Below are 18,109 nucleotides of genomic sequence, written 5' to 3' on the forward strand. Positions count from 1 at the left end.
TGCCTGTGCCATATCAACGACAATAAATAAACATAATGTATTCCTGCGCTTAATTTTTGGTGCCTTTGTTTCACCTATCAAAATCATTCTCTCCACCGCCCCCTCTCCCCGCAAACTCTTTGAAGTTTCCTTTTTAACCCAAGGGCTTGATTTTAAGTTTGCAAAAAGAGTCCGAGTAGATGTTGACAATATAGAAAGGTGCAAGAAAAATGAGAAATAACAGCTGAAATGTACAGTGGACACAAATTCTGATGAAGCATTTTGGAGTTGAAGTGTTTCTGCATTCTACCTTGATGTTGGTTGTATTTTTCTGGCCAAGTATTGTAGTTTATTATGAAATTCATGCACTAATATTATCACCTGCTTCAGGTGAAATGTTGGTGTGCACTTTATTATGTCATTCCACTGCTTCATTTTTCATGGAAACAGCATTTCAATTCCTCACTTCAACCAAAATACAAACCTGTATCATTGCAATAGATGTGAACAAATCTTGTTGCAGAAAGTTCAGTCTTATTTTGTGTATCCTCTTTATTTCATTTAAAGTGATCAGAATCAGGATTTATTGTCATAAACAAGTCATGAAATTCGGTGTTTTATAGCAGCTTCATGGTGGAAACATACAACATTACTATTGTTACGAGCCTAGAGGACCCCAAAATCCAGCAGCAATAAAAATTCACCAAGACAAATGGTTACTTAAACAAAAGTTTCTTTTAACATAAAAACAAGATCAAACTTTAACTTATTACTATTAACTTAACCCCATTCTAATTCTAAAAAGTGCACATGTATATGTTCAGGAAAGTTCTTTGATTCACAGTCTAATCTAATTTTTCACTCCTCCAAGCTCACCGATATCAGGTAATTCTTATATTGTGTACAGAATTTAACATTTATGAATGTTCACCAAGCTCTAGTGCTTGGTGAGAGAGAGATTTGTTGCTCGTAGGACACACACAAACTGATTGCCTCCGATCAGCCACTTCAGTGTCTTGCCGAAGAAACTTGCCTCATCATGGGTTTTCCAAATGATAACTTCTTCTTCCAGGTCACCTCTGAGTTCCTCTCGTTTCCATATCTTCAGGAGAAACACTCCAGCCAGCCATTTCCTCATGTAAGGACTACAAGGGTGTTTCAACAGGCTGAATTCAGAACTCACAACCCATCTCCTTAATGGGGTTTCAAACAAGCTTCCAAAAGCCACTTCGGAAGTCAGTTCTCTCACTCTTTTTCAGAGAAGAATCCTGTTTTATCTTTTTCTGTCTCTCTGCTTGCAAAACCACATGATCCCTCTTAGAATGGCAAACTTCATGCAGACGGATTGCTGACACCGGAATCAGTTTCTACCTGGCCATCTATTGCTTTCAAAACAATAATCTGTTTCCTCCACAGCATCAGTCCAATTAACAACTACTTGTGAAGTCTCCATCGCCATTCTTCAAAGTTTCTGTAAAGTCACTTGTGGACATGACGTCTCTCCTTATGCATACCTCTTGCATTTTAAATGAGATGTCTTTTGTGAAGTGTTACTGTCTTTGTGATGACCTTCACTAAACCCCCCCCCCACAATCTATCTCTTTTAAATACAATATATAATAAATCTCGTCATACTATATAAAATATAATAATACAAATAATAGTGCATGAAAAGTAAAGAGTGTCTTTGGTTCATTAATTATTCAGGAATCTGATGGCATAGGGGTAGAAGTTGTCTTTGTGCCACTGAGTGCTTGTCTTTAGGCTCCTGTATCTTTCCCCTGTTGATGGTAGCAGAGTGAAGAGGGCATGGTTTGGGTGGTGAGGGTCTTTGAAGTTAGAAGATCCTTTTTAAGGCACTGCCTCGTACATGTCCTCAATGGAGTGAAGTCTCGTACCTGTGACGTCACAGGCCGAGTTAACAACCCTCTGGAGTTTACACGTGTCCTGAGAGTTGCCGCCTCCATACCAGGCAGTGATGCAACCAGAAAAATGTACACCTGTAGAAGTTTAGAAGAGTCTTCAGTGACAGACTGAATCTCCTCAAGCACCTCACAAAGAATAGCTGCTGGTGAGCCTTCTTCATGATTGCATCAACATGGAGGCTCCAGGACATCCTTAGAGATGTTGACACCCAAGAATTTGCAGTTCTTGACCCTCTCCACGACTGAGCCCTCGATTAGTTCTGGGTCATGTTCCCCTACTTCCTTCTGAAATCCACAATCATCTTGGTTTTGCTGAAGCATTCAACGAGCAGATCATTCTCCTTCATGTATGCTTCCTCATTTGTTATTCTGCAGACAACTGTGGTGTCATCGGCAAACTTGTAGATGGCATTGGAATTATGCCTGGCCACAGTTGTGGGTGTATAATGAGTAGAGCAGTGGGCTAAGCATGTATCCTTGGAGTGCGCCTTTTGATAATCAGTGAGGAGGAGACATTGTTTCCAATCTATACTGATTGTGGTCTTCCAATGAGAAAGTCAAAAATCTAGTTGCTGAGGCCAAGAGTTTGTAGTTTCATGACCAGCACTGAGGAAATAATGGTATTGAAGGCTGACCTGTAGTCTATGAAGAGCATTCGTATGTAAGAATTACTATTTTTGAGGTGATCCAGAGCTGAGTGGAGAGCCAGCGATATTGCACCTGCTGTGGAGCGATTGTGACAATAGGTGAATTGCAGTGGGTACAGATCTTTAATTAGGTATGTGTTAATTCTGGCCATGACCAACCTCTCAAAGCATTCATCACAGTTAGTGCTACTGGATGGTAGTCGTTGAGGCAGCCCGCACTACTTTTCTTGGGTATTGGATAATTGATACGCTTTTGAAGATGGTGGGAACTTCTGACTGCAACAGTGAGAGATTGAAAATGTCCATGAACACACTATCTAGTTGGTTGGCACAGATTTTCAGTTCCCTGTCAGGTACGTCATTAGGACCTGACGCCATCCAAGGGTTCACCCTCTTGAATGATGTTCTGACATTTCCCTCAGAGACAGATATCACAGGGTTCTCAGCCTTTTCAGAGATTCTAGCAAGCACCGTTTGGTTTTTCTTCTCAAAATGGGCAGCTCGTCGGGGAGTGAAGCATCGTAGCCATCTCTAGTGTTTGCCTTTGTTTTGTCGGCTGTAATGGTCTGCACTCCCTGCCATGGCTGTTGTGTATCTATCTCTGTCTCTAGCTTCCTCCAGAATTTCCTCTTTGCTTTAGAGATGGCCGCCCACAGGTCGTACCTGGACTTCTTGTAAAGATTTCGATCCCTGGCCTTAAATGCCCTTGTTCTTGCCCTCTGCAGGTTGTAGATTCTCTGATTCATCCACCGCTTCTCGTTGAAGAACACTCGGTATTTGTGCGTGGGCACACATTCATCCATGCGGGTTTTGATGAAGTCGGTGATACCTGTGGCATATTCATTCAAGTCTCCAGATGAATTCTTGAATATTTTCCAGTCTACTGATTAAAAGGAGTGCTGCAGATGCTTCTGTGCCTCCCTTAACTATATCTTCCCTGGTGTTGTGGTCTTCAGTCTCTGCTTGTACACCAGGAGTAGAAATACAGCCACGTGATCAGACGTGGTTATGGCTTATGTATGAGTTTGTCATGGTAGTATAGCAGTTGTCAAGTGTGTTGGCTCCCTTGTGTTCGCATGTGACGTGTTGGTGGTAGTTTGTCAGATGACTTCAGGTTGGCCTGATTGAAGTCTCCCACAATGATCGGGAAGATATCAGGATGTACTGTCTCATGGCATTTATCACTGTGCTTAGTCCCTCCAATGTCCCTCCCTGACATTAGCCTGGGGTGTAATGTACACTGCTACCAGAATGATGGCAGTGAACTCCCTTGGCAGGTAGAATGAGTGACATTTGATCGCCAGATGTTCCAGGTCAGAAGAGCAGGATTTGGACATGACTGCAATGAATTGATAATAACACAAACACTGCCTCCCTTGTTTTTCCAGACGCTGGTGTTCAATCAGCAAGATGGAGGGTGTAGCCCTTGGGCTGCAACGCTGTGTTCAGAATGACTGTGTTTAGCCATGTTTCCAGAAAGAACATCATGCAGCATTCCCTACTGTTTCTCCTATGTAGTTTTGGCTTAGAGTTCATCAGGTTTGTTCTCCAAAGACTGTAGGCTGGCCAGGAGGATGGTAGGGAGCATAAGCATGGGGTCCCGGCATCTCAGATTGAACCCTTCTGTGTCCACGTGGTTGGGTCTTCTTCACCTGGCTCGTGGGTCCTCTTCCGGGGTTGTGGTTGTACCTGGAGTAGTTGTAGTTGTACCTGCCTTTGTTGTTTAAAAGTTCCACAGAGTTGTTGTTGTACACCATCAACCATTTTCTGAATTTTAATACATATTTTAAAGGTTTCGTTTTACTCTGGACTTTCTATATCATCAGTAACTACTCTAGTCTCCCCATCTTCAGTCCTAGTTTCTTCTCGACAGTCATTCAATTCATTCACTGAGTTTTTGCCTATCACCCTCTACACTTCTGATCTAGTTTCCTCCTTGTTTTATGTGAACTAATTTCTGTTTGTTTGGTGCTAACTAGTAATCTGAGCAGTCTTTTAGGTTTGGGAATTGTGGTGATACATCACTAGCATGTTGCAGGGGGAAACCTGTGTACCTGCAGAAGAGCACTGGAGGACAAGGCAACACCTGGCCAACTTTCAATCAGCTGACCTGAATGGACCAACCCCCACCCAGTCGACCGCCAATCATCCTCCAGGATATAAACTGGATCCGGCCCCTCGAAGTCAGTCTCAGATCCAGCACAGCCACTCTCACAGCCAGCTCTGTGGAAGTTTACATGGAATAAAGCCTGTGGAACAGACTCCATGTTTTGTGTGTGCTTTTCTGCTCGATAGCGCATCACAGGAATAATTCACTTCTACTTTATTTCTGCACAGTGGAAAATGTCTCTGCGTGGATTATTTTAACTTGGAATAACGATGGAGTTAAAAGTAATGGAAGGTCTTGATAGATAATGTTTTGATGTCAGTTTTATAAATTGTTAGAATCATTTTTAACTCTTACTGGGATGACAGCCACAACAATAATAAATGGGATGCCAAACTTTAAACTAATTCGGAGTGCAGTTCAAAAAATGCTTGTGATTTATCCATTACTGTTTTGTGATAGAACATAGAACAACTATGTGTTGTCACATTTGTGACAATGTGAATTCTATTTTCATTGGAAGTTCACTGATGGAGTTCCAGGATCAGAATTGCATTGTTTCATGCTCTGCTAAGTAAAGTGATCTGCATTTGCAATGTCAAGGTATGTCTTTGTTGTCAACAATGTTTGTAATTGTCCATTCATAATCTTGAACAGAACATGGAACATTTCAGCACAAAACAGATCCTTCAACCCACGATTTTGTGCCGACCAACTCCACAAACTAAATCTTCCCCATCTTGCATCCAGAAGCTTCTATTTTTCTTCCACCCATGTGCCTGTCTAACCCTTTGGACACCGTGTCCTTTTTTTCAGGGACTACCAACAAGTACACATACTCCATATCCTTGTTTTTTGGGATTGGTTTTGTACCCAATTACTAATTGGTTCATACTGATTTTCATTCTGTCGATTACCCATCTTCCCAATCCAGAGTATATATTATGAAAGGTTAAAAATGGCCATAGTCCAGAGGGCTAAGAGACTTTTAAGTGTCCCAGCCTTCACCAACATCCCTGGCAATGCATTCCAGGAACCCACTATTCTCTTTGTATTTAAAAAAAAGACACCTCTGATACCTCCCTTAAACTTTCTTCCCCTCACATTGCACAGATGTCATCGGGTGTTTGCTGGTCTCACCATGGGATAAAGGGGATGGCTCGCCACCCTATCTTTGCCTCTATTAAGTCATCTCTCATCCTTTGCTTCAAAGAGAAAAGCCGTAACTCTGTTAAGCTTGCCTTATAAAACACATTCCCCAGTTCAGACAACATCATGGCAAATCTTCTCTGCACCCTCTTCCACATCTTTCCTCTAATTAGATGACCAGAACTGAACACAATATTCCAATTAGAGTGTATTAATCAATATTTTATAGATCTTCAATATTACCTCATGACTCTAGAACTCAATCCCCCAACCAATAAAGGCCAGCATTCCATGAACCAGGCAGGGGTAGTTAAACTTAAAGCAAAAGTCACATCCGATAAACTTCAGATGTTTGAAAGCCACATCAATCATGTGGTCGCAAGCCACAACTACTAAAACTACCGTTATGAGCACCAGCTCGTACAATTCCTGTCTTAGCCTGTGTTTTTCCACGGGCCGCACATTATGTGTCAAAGATGTGAATGTTACTCTTAACCCATGTCCTCTGGTTTTTATCTCACCTATCCTCAGAGATAAAAGCTTATCCCCCTCATATCAAATCTTCCTTCATTCTTCGACACTCCAGGAAATAAAGTTCTAACCTGTTTAACATTCCCCTGTCACTCAGTTCCTGAAGTTTGGGCACCATCCTCGTAAATTTTCTCTGTGGTCTTTCTATTTTATTGATGTATTTCCTCTAGTAAGGTGACCAAAACTGCACACAATACTCCAAATTTGGCCTCACCAATGTTTTATACAACTTTGCCATAAGATCTCAGCTCCTAAACTCAGTGTTTTGATTTATGAAGGTCAATATGCCAAAATCTCTCTTTACAACTTGATCCACCTGTGACACCAACTTTTTGCGCTTCATCCAGTTTGAGGCCTAATTCCTTCCTTCTTATATTACTTAGAAGAATGATCACTGCAGTTTTTGGTATGTTTTTTGTGATTTTATTTAATATTTGATTTACATCTTCCTAAAACTTTTTCACTTTCTCACATGCCCAAATTGCATGTGCTGTTGTTCCCATTTCCTCCTAATGGCAAAAACATCTATCTAATAATGTTGGATCCATTTTTTGAACTTTTGGGCCATGATATATAACCTGTGTAGCCAATTATACTGTATCATGCATAACCTTGTGTTTATTATATTCTTCATAGTTCCAGAACATAACTTTTCCCATGTTTAATTTTTTATCTTTATGTTTAAATCTTTTTCCCACTTTTGTTTGGGTTTATAGCTTATTTCATCATTTTCCTTCTCTTGCAGCTTGATGTACATGTTCGTTATAAATCTTTTAATTATCATTGTGTCTGTAATCACATATTCAAAGCTGCTTCCTTCTGGTAATCTCAGTCTGTTTCCCAATTTGTCCTTTAAGTAGGCTTTCAGTTGATGTTATGCAAACATTGTACCATGAATTATTCCATATTTGTACTTCATTTGTTCAAATGTTAATAAATTATTTCCCAAAAAACAATTTTCTATCTTTTTCTCTCCCATTCTCTAAAGGAAAGGTTGTCTATTGTAAAAGGGATTAGCTGATTTTGCGTCAATAATAAATTAGGTATTTGGTAATTTGTTTTTTTTTCCTTTCTAAGTGAATCTTCTTCCATATATTGAGTAAATGATGCAATACTGGTGAGCTTTTATATCATACCAGCTTTTCATCCCACTTATAAAGTATATGTTCTGGTACCTTCTCCCCTATTTTATCTAGTTCTATCTTAGTCCAATCTGGTTTTTCCCTTGTCTGATAAAAATCTGATAAATACTTTAATTGTGCTGCTCTATAATAATTTTTAAAGTTTGGTAGCTGCAAACCACCTTGGTTGTACCTCTCTGTTAATTTATCAAACGCTATCCTCAGTTTCCCCCCTTTGCATTAAAATTTCCTTATTATTCTCTTTAGTTCATTGAAGAATTTCTCTGTTAAGGGAATTGGTAACGATTGAAATAGGTATTGTATCCTTGGGAAGACATTCATTTTAATGCAATTTACCCTCCCTATCAACATTAGCAGTAATTCTTTCCAATGTTCTAAGTCTTCCTGCAATTTCTTTATTAGTGGCTGATAATTTAGTTTGTACAAGTGGCTTAAATTATTATCTAACTTAATACCTAGGTATCGAATTACTTGTGTTTGCCATTTAAATGGTGATTCATTTTTAAATTCTGTATAATCCGCATTAGTCATTGGTATCACTTCACTTTTATTTGTGTTGATCTTATACCTCAATATTTCTCCATATTCCTTCAATTTCTTATGTAGTTCTTTTATTGATATTTCTGGTTCTGTTAAGTATACTATGATGTCATCTGCAAATAAATTGATTTTCTTCTCCTCCTTTATTTTTATCCCTTTTATTTTATTTTCTATTCTTATCAGTTCTGCCAATGGTTCTATTGCTAAAGCGAACAGTGAGGGAGATAATGGACATCTCTGCCAAGTTGACCTACTTAAATTGGTTCAATACATATCCATTTACTGTTACCTTCGCCAATGATCCATTATATAATGCTTTAATCCAATTAATATATTTTTCTGGTAGATTGAACCTCTGTAATACTTTGAATAAATAATTCCATTCTACCCTATCAAAGGCCTTTTTTGCATCTAAAGCAACAGTCACTGTTGGCATCTTATTTCCTTGAACTGCATGAATTAAATTAATAAATTTACAGACATTATCCACTGTTTGTCTTTTCTTAATAAATCCAGTTTCATCTTGTTTTACTATTTTTGGTACACAATCAGCCAATCTGTTTGCCAGTCTGTTTGCTATTAATTTTGCTATTATAATCTGAATTAAGTAGAGATATTGGTCTATATGATGCTGGTGTTAGTGGATCCTTCCCCGTCTTTGGTATTACTGTAATTATTGCTGTCTTGCATGAATCTGGCAAGTTTTGTGTTTCTTCTATCTGGTTCATTACTTCCAGGAGAGGAGGAATTAATAACTCTTTAAATGTTTTATAGAATTCTATTGGAAATCCATCCTCTCCAGGCGTTTTATTGTTCGTCAGCTTTTTTAATATATCCTGCACTTCCTCTATTTCAAATGGTTTTATCAGTTTGTTTTGTTCCTCTTCTTGCAATTTCAGCAGTTCAATTTTAGCTAAAAACTCTTCTATTTTATCATATTTCCCCTCGTTCTCAGTTTGGTATAATTGTTCATAAAATTCCTTAAAGTTCTCATTAATCTCCATGTAATTTGTTTGTCCTTTTTCCTTGATGCCAATGCAGTTCTTTTAGCTTATTCTGTTTTAAGTTGGCAGGCTAATATTTTGTGTTTTTTTTCCTAGTTCATAATACTTTTGCTTTATTTTCATTATGTTCTTCTCCACCCTATACGTTTGTAATGTTTCGTATTTTATTTTTTTGTCCGCCAATTCTCTTCTTTTTGTTATATCTTCCCTTGTTGCTCGTTCCTTTTCTGTACTTACTATCTCCCTTTCCAACAGTTCTATTTTCTGATTGTAGTCCTTTTTTCATCTTAGTCACATAACTTATTATCTGCCCTCTAATGAAAGCTTTCATTGCATCCCATAATATAAATTTGTCTTTCACTGATTCCATATTTATTTCAAAGTACATTTTAATTTGGCATTCAATAAACTCTCTAAATTCCTGCCTTTTAAGTAGCATGGAGTTTAACTTATAGTTCAATCTATATGTTCTTGGTGGGATGCCCTCCAGTTCTATTGCTAATAACAAGTGAATAATCAGATAGCAATCTAGCTTTATATTCAGTTTTCCTAACTCTCCCTTGAATATGGGCCGACAACAAAAACGTATCAATCCTTGAGTATGTTTTATGCCTACTCGAATAATATGAGTATTCCTTCTCCCTTGGGTGCTGCCTCCTCCATATATCCATAAGTTTAATTTCCTGCATTGATTTAACCATAAATTTGGCCACTTTATTCTTTTTGCTAGTCTTTTGTCCAGTTTTGTCCAACATTGGATCCAAATTAAGGTTAAAATCCCCTCCTATCATTATATTCCCTTGCGTATCTACAATCTTCAAAAAAATATCTTGTATAAATGTTTATCCTCTTCATTAGGTGCATATATATTGAGCAAATTCCAAAATTCTGAATATATCTGACACTTTATCATTACATACCTCCCTGCTGGATCAATTATTTCCTCCTCTATTTTGATTGATACATTTTTATTTATTAATATAGTTACACCTCTAGTTTTTGAATTATATGATGCTACGTGCCCTACCCAATCTCTCTTTAATTCATTATGTTCCACTTCAGTTAGATGTGTTTCCTTCACAAATGCTATGCCTATTTTCTTTTTTCAGTAAATTTAATGGCCTTTTCTGTTTGTATTCCATTAATATTTATAGTCATATAATTCAACATGGCCATCTCATATTCTGTTTACACCTCATTTCCGCTTCGTCACCACCACCATCCCCCTTTTCCCCATTTTCATCTCTCAGTTTTCCCTTTTTAAACTCAATGTATGACAACACATTTAAAACATAAAATACTTCAACAACTCCCACATCCACTATTCCCTTAGCCCCAAATGTCCCTCCCCCCCCCCCCCAAGTTGCCCCTTATACCTTGCCGGACAACCACAACTCCCCTCTCCATTTGGATTGCGAACCCGTTCACAAGCGTCAACTAATTTTGCAATGATGGTTATTCTCTGCTACCCAATTCCCCCAGAAAAGACTTTTTTACACATATAACAAAGTTCACCCTCTTTTTTTCTGCCTTACTTCCTTTCTTCCATTCTCTTTCCCTTATTTCTTACATATACATTATTTTTGCATCTTTATATATATTATCGCCGTTCTTCATTCTTGTTACATCTCTTCATCTCTCCTTCTGTCCTGCAGGTGTTCTGCAAATTCTCGTGCTTCCTCCGGATCTGAGAACAGTCTGTTTTGCTCCCCAGGGATAAATGTTTTAAGCACAGCTGGATGTCTTAACATAAAATTATAACCTTTTTTCATAGGATCGATTTTGCTGTATTAAACTCCTTCCTCTTCTTTAAGAGTTCAAAACTTATGTCTGGGTAAAAAAAATATTTTTTGACCCTTGTATTTCAATGGTTTTTTGTCTTCTCTAATTTTATTCTTTGCCCACTCCAGTATATTTTTCCTTGTGTATCTCATGAATTTTACTAAAACGGATCTTGGTTTTTGATGTGTGTGTGGTTTCGGAGCTAGTGTTCTTTGTGCCCTTTCTATTTCCATTCCTTCCTGTATTTCTGTCATTCCCAGGACCTTCGGGATCCATTCTTTTATAAATTCCTTCATATCTGTGCCTTCTTCATCTTCCTTTAGGCCCACTATTTTTATGTTGTTTCGCCTACTATAATTTTCAAACATATCAATTTTCTGAGCTAACAACTCTTGTGGCTCTTTAACTTTTTTATCACCTTTTTCCAATTTTCTTCTTAAGTCATTCACTTCCATTTCTACAGCCATTTCTCATTCTTCCACATTTTCTAATCTTTTCCCTATTTCTGTCATGACCAGCTCTAATCTATTCTCTTTTTCTTCTGTACCTTTCATTTTACTAAATTTTAATGTCAACCATTCTTTTAATGCTCTCATTTGTTCTTGAAAAAAAACTTTATCTATATTCTGTCCATCTGTTTTACTTTCTATTTCTCTATGCAGATCTTGGTCTTCTTCCTCTTCTTTTGTGTCTGCACCTGTGTTTGTGTCTTCTTCTTCTCTTCCTTGTATCTGTGTCTCTTCTGACTTTCCTGATGAGTTGCTTGTCTCACTTTGCTGTGTTTCTTCTTGCTTGGCTTCTTGCTGTTGGTCCTCTTCTTCTGGGCTAGTCATCTGTTGGGCTCCTGTTGCTGTTTTTCTTTCCTTTCACTCCCTTTCCTGTTGCTTTCCTCTTCCAGCTGAGACCCCTGGTGTCGGGCATCCCTCAGCTGGTCATGTTTTGTTTGCCCACTCCTCAGCTGAGCCCCCCCTCCCATCGGTGTTCTCCTTCTCCATAGTAAGTACACTGACCATGCGTGACTCCTCACGCGTGCGCAGTTGCGCACTTTTGTTTGGCTCTGAGAGTCATTTTTGCAGTCCAGCGGTTGGGGGGGGGGGGGGGGGGGGCGCGTCTCTGCGGGGTCGTCACCAACCTTGGAGAATAGGCTCTCTTCTCCATGACTGCTCCCTGTTTCTTCATGCAGAAAAGGCTTTCTCCTTTCTCTTCCGGTGTCTTTTTTTCCTGTTGTTTTTACTTTTTTTTTCTTGGGTGCCATTTTCTTTCTTTTCTTTACAACTTTATCTTTTATTTGTTATGTTTTGTATTTCTTGATCCTTGTATTTTCTTCACTTTATTTCCTCTTTTCTGGAGAATGCTGGTATTCCCCTACTGGCCACTACTCCATCACGTGACACCTCCCTGTGACACCACCTTCAGGGAATTATGTATCTCTATTCCCAGGTCCCTCTATTCTACTGCACTTCTCAGTGTCCTATCTTTCACTGTGTATGTCCTTTATTGATTTGTCCTTCCAAAATGCAACACCTCACTTTTCTCCATTAAATTCCATCTGCCATTTTTCAGCCCATTTTTCCAGCTGTTCCAGATCCCTCTGAAACTTTGAAAACATACTTTGCTGTCCACAGCACCTCCAATCATAGTGTCCTCTACAAACATGATAATCTAATTTACCACATTATTGATATAGATAACAAACAATATTGGTCCCACCACTGACCTCTGAGGCACACCACTAATCACAGGCCTCTAATCTGAGAAGCAATCATCCACCACAACTCTCTGGCTTCTCCCATCCAACTGTTGTCAAATCCAGTTCACTACTTTACCATGAATACCTAGAGTCTGAACCTTCTTTATGGGACTGTGGTAAACCACTGTTATACTGTGATTGACTACTGCCAGCTGGACATGCCTCCCGAGACCGATCCTATCCATTACCCTTTTGCATGCTCCCCACTCTTCCAGCATGATCAGTTGATGAGGTTGGTTGCTGCTCCAGTCTATAGTCAATAAAAGCCTATCAGTTTCACAACCTCACTGTTGTGGTAATTGATGGTGCATCAGAGACTTTATCAAAGGCCTTATGAAAGTCCAAGTAGACAAATTCCACAGCTTTTCTTTCGTCCTTTCCTGGTAAGCTCCTCGAAAATTCTAAGATTGGTTAAACACTACCTACCATGCACAAAGCTATGTTGACTATCCTTAATCAGTTTCTGGTTATCCAGTTAATTGTATATCTGATCTCTTAGAAAACCTAATTTACCGACTACTGACCAGGCTCACTGGTCTATAATTTCCAGGGTTACTTTTGGAACCTTTTTAAAAAAAAAAACAATAGAACAATGTGAGCTACCCTCCAATCCTCCAGCACCTCACCTGTGGCTAAGGTAATTTTAAATATTTCTGCCAGAGCCCTACAATTCTTACACTAGCCTCCCTCAAGGTTCGAGGGAATATCTTGTCAGGCCATGAGGATTTTTTGTTTGCTTTAAGACAGCAAGCAGTTCCTCCTCTTTATTCTTTGTAAGTTCCATGACTTCACTGCTTGTTTTTTTTCATACTTCCCATGACTGTTTCCTGAATGAATACTGATGAAAAAAAATTAAGGTCTCCCCATCTCGTTTGGCTCCATACAAAGCTGACCACTCTGATCGTCAAGGGGATCAATTTTGTTCCTTACTATCCTTTTGCTCTTAATATACCTGTAGAAGCCTTTAGGATTTTCCTTCACGTGATCTGCCAAAGCAATCTCGGTTCTTTTTTTGCATTCCTGATTTCTTTCTTAAGGATTTTCTTGTATTTTTTTATACTCCTCAAGTAACTCATTTGCCCCATGTTGCCAAAACCTGCTATACACCTCTCTCCTTCAGAACCAGAACCACAAATCTTGACAGGAGCATACAAACTCTATACTCTCAAAATTTTACATTCAAATGTCCTCCACCTACCTCGCACATCCTTGCCTGAAAACAACATCCCAATCCAGGCATTCTAGATCCTTTCTTATTTCCTTAAAATTGGCCTTTTGTAAAGAACAAGGAATAGATTGAAAGAGATATTGTATACGGGGAACTATATTCATTTTAATACAATTCACCCATCCCATTAGAGTCAAGGGTAAATCCTTCCACTTACTCAAATCTGCCTTAATTTTCTTCAGTAATGGTATATGATTCAATTGATACAACATTGATACTCCACATTTACTATCACCCCCCAAATACTTTATTTTATCGGACCAATGAAATTGAGTAATCTGTTAACAATCTGAATAATCTTCGCTTGAGATTGGTAATCCACTCTTATCCCAATTAACTTTATAACCAGACATTTCTCCATATTGTTCCAAACATTTCTGAAGATATATCAGAGATTCTTTTGGATTTGTCAAATATATTAACACATCATCAGCAATTAAATTAATTTTATATTCTTCTTCTCCCACTCTAATGCTTTTGATATTAATGTTCTTTCTAATAGATTGAGCTAATGGTTCAATAACAAATGCATATCAAGCTGGAGTTCACGGATAGCCTTGTCTAGTTGACCTAGATAAATTAAATGAAGATGAAATTTGTCATCACTCTAGCTGACGAATTATTATATAAGGCCCTTATCCAATCAATAAAAGAGTGGACTAAACTTAAAACATTCCAAGACTTTAAACAAAAAATGCTACTCAACCCGGTCAAATGCCTTGTCAGGATCCAGGGCCTTGTCAGGATCCAGGAGGGTGCTTTTCTTTCTTTTGCTCAACTTCAAGATAAATTTGGAATATCAGCAAACTCACTACTATCTTATTATCAAATGCGAGCTTTGATAAAGGAAAATATCAACTTCTGAGTTTGACAAGGTTTGAGAAATTACAGAAAATTTAAAGAAAGGATTTATATCAGAAATGTATGCATTATTGCAAGAGAAGATGAACAAACCTGGTATTTTAAAAATAAAGGATAAATGGGAGAAGGAGTTACAGCTTTTTATTTCGCTGGAAGATTGGGTAAAGATGTGTGAAGAAGGTGTAACCAGGTTGATTAATGTGAGATATAATTTAGTTAACTATAATTTTTTGCATCAGTTATATTTGACACCAGAGAAATTAAAAAAATATGGTTTTAGGGATTCAGATTTATGTTTTTGGTGTGGAGTACAGAAAGGGACATTTTTACATTCAGTTTGGTCTTGTGAAAAGGTGCAATGTTTATGGATGAAGATTTGGGAATTTTTGGAATATTTGTACAGCATTCAGTTATTGGTTGATCCATTATTTTTCTTAATGGGATATGTGACAAATTTAAAAGTGGGTTTAAAATTGGATAAATTTCAAATTGCACTCATTTGCTTGGTTCTAGCTGTGGCTGGAAAATGTATGGAAGGATGATGTAGAGGTAAATATTCAAAGATGGCATAATGAGTTGAAATCATGTATTTATTTAGAAAAAAATCATATAACTTACATAATAATTACTCCTTTTTTTTTACTAAAATGTGAGAACCATATTTAAAATATATGGGTTTGAATATACTCTAATTATTTTTTATTTAAAAAAAAAAGGCACTCACCTTATTATATAAATAATTGACATTTGTAAAAGGCTCTGTTTTTATGAGGGGGTAGGTGTTTTTTTTTTGTAGTTGGGTGGTTGGGTGGGGGAGGGGTAGATTACTAATTTATTACTATGTATTTTACAAATAATGAATTGTAATATGGGGCTTTTATAGATCATTTTGTATTTTATATTTTTAAATAAAGTTTTTTAAAAATTGGCCTTTTCTTAATGTAGAATCTCACCCTGAAACCCAGACCTACCCTTCTCCATAATTAAATTGAAACTAATGGCATTGTGATCACTGGGCCCAAAATGTTCCCCTACAGTTCCATAAACCTCAATATATAGAAGTACCAATGAGAGAGGATGTAGTACTTGATATCCTATTAGGGAACAAGTCAGGAAAGTTGACATGTATGTGTTGGTGAACATTTTGGATCCAGTGACCATAATGCCATTAGGTTCAAGTTAATTGTGGAGAAGGATACCTCTTCCCATCCTGTCCCTTGAAAGGACACCATCCCTTTCTCACAAATTTTCCACTGCAGTTGTTCCTAAGATGAGGCCTTCCAAGCCAGTACTCCCAAAATGTCCTCTTTCTTGTCATAAATGTGGATTATCCCTTCCTGTCATTGATAAAGCCCATATTTCTTCTATTTCTCAGATTGATTTTACCCTTACCTCACCTCCTGCCTAAGGCAGAACAAGAACAGAGTCTCTCTTGTGGCCACTTTCCACCCTACCAGTCTCTGTATCTGATGCATTATCTTCTGATATTTATGCCAACTTCCGCATGAACCATAGAACATCACAACACAGAAACAGACCTCTTTAACCTTCAAAGTTTGTGCTGAACCTTTTTTTTTGCCTAGTCCCATAGCCTCCATACCTCTCCCATCCAAGCACCCATCCAAATTCTTCTTAAATGTTAAAATTGAGCCCACATTCACCACCTCAGCTGGCAGCTTGTTCCACACTCCCACCACTTTGTGATGAAGTTCCCTCTCATGTTCCCCGTAAACTTTTCCCATTTCACTCTTAACCCATGTCCTCTCGTTTGTATCTCACCTACCCTCAGTGGATAAACCCTATCTATATTTACTTCCATCTATTCCCCTCATAATTTTAAATAGCTCTGTCAACTTTCCCCCTCATTCTTCTATGCTCCAGGGAATAAACCAGCTTGCCACATCTTCCTCTCTTCACTGCTTATGCTTTGAGTCTCCTTTGTCTGCTCTTCTCTCCCCCACACTCTTCCACCCCATTAGGTACTTCTAGCTGTAACAGCAGAAAGTGGAAAACTTGTCCCTGCATCTCACTCCTCATCTCCATCCATGGCTGCAAAAAGACCTTCTAGGTGAGGCAGAGCTTTGCATCCACAGTATCCAACCCAAGCTACTGCATTTAGTATATCTAATGTGACCTCCTATGTTGGTGCGATCAAATGCAGATTGGGTGACCACTTCACCAAACATCTATGTTTTGTGTTTCCAAACTTGAGTTTCCTGTCGTCAACCATTTCAACTACCCTAGTCATTGATACAATAAAGTATATACTCAGATTGTCCATTGTCAAGATGAGGCCAAACAAAAACTTGAGGATCCACACATTGTATTTCTCCTCGATAACCTTAAACCTAATGGCGTAAACATTGATATTTCTAATGTGACCCCCAACTCTCTCCTTTAACTTTTTTCCCTTAAATCTTTATCTTGATGAAAAGTTCAGACTAAAGATGTTGACTGATTATTTCTACCCATGAATACTCTCTGACCCGCTGAGTTCCCCCAGCAATCCTTTGTACCTGAAAAGCAGGAACGGATTTTGTGTTTGCATTCTTTCTCAGATGTCTGTAAGAATGTCATCAACTGAATAACACTTCAGAATGTATTCCTTCAAAGTAGTTCAGTATTCATTAAATTTTATTACTTGTCTTTGAGAATATTTTACCTCTATTTTTAGGCCAAAGGGTAAATCCAAGCGATTGAAAATAGAAGTTGAGGATGATGAAATTCCTCAGGTATGTCTTTATGGTTTATTCTCTGTTACTGGTCATGCTGCTGTAGTTTATGCATTAAACAAATTTTAAAATATGATTTCTACCATTTATACTTTTTATTAAGTGTGATGATGTCATTGGGAGCAAAAGCTGCATGCTGTGGACAACTTCATTCCTACAACAAAAGATCAAAGTGCTGTCATCCTATCATCTTCATTTGTGAATGATGATGGAGAATTAAACAAAAAATTGTTCTAAAATCATCAACATGCCTTAATAAAGTTAAACACCTAAAATCAAAATTATACTGACTAACCAATTATTTGAAGAAGAGATGGGTTTTGAAATCACAAGGTACAAAAGGAACACAAATAATTTTGAAACTGGTCATAGTATTCATGTAGGCAATGATTGGTTTCACCTCATGCCAACTTTGAGTTCTTAGATCAATGAATACTAAAGACTAAGTTTACGTTGTAGAAACGGTACATTAGGAGACGAAAATATCTTGTGTAAATTTTGTACCTGTATTATCCTTGCCAGGACTTGATAAATGGGGAGGTAATAGTAAATTTTTCATTTGTACAAGGTGAAGTGAGCAATCATAAAGGCCACTAAAATAAGATGCAGTGACTTGACACATTTAACAAAAAGGAGAGAGACTACAAGTAGCATGCTTTTAAAGAAGTAGAATAAAATGCCTGTGTTAGCAAATGCAAACCTAGTGCAGGGAATTAAATAAGAAAGTCAGCT

At 37.9% G+C, this 18,109-nt stretch overlaps 1 protein-coding gene across 9 annotated transcripts in view; it reads left to right on the top strand.

The window, feature by feature from the left end:
• LOC138755725 (DNA topoisomerase 1-like) overlaps positions 1–18,109 on the top strand; it is a 145,966-nt gene that overhangs the window by 53,649 nt on the left and 74,208 nt on the right. For 7 of the 9 annotated variants that reach the window (XM_069922192.1, XM_069922198.1, XM_069922195.1 and 4 more), the window contains one exon: positions 17,320–17,377. In XM_069922192.1, the coding sequence (XP_069778293.1) occupies positions 17,320–17,377 (58 nt within the window). Of the gene's footprint in view, positions 1–5,222; positions 5,262–17,319; positions 17,378–18,109 lie in introns of those variants that run through there. The other 2 variants (XM_069922201.1, XM_069922200.1) reach the window with 2 other exon arrangements.

This window comes from Narcine bancroftii, chromosome 2 (genome assembly GCF_036971445.1).
Source record: "Narcine bancroftii isolate sNarBan1 chromosome 2, sNarBan1.hap1, whole genome shotgun sequence".
Taxonomy (NCBI): Eukaryota; Metazoa; Chordata; class Chondrichthyes; order Torpediniformes; family Narcinidae; genus Narcine; species Narcine bancroftii.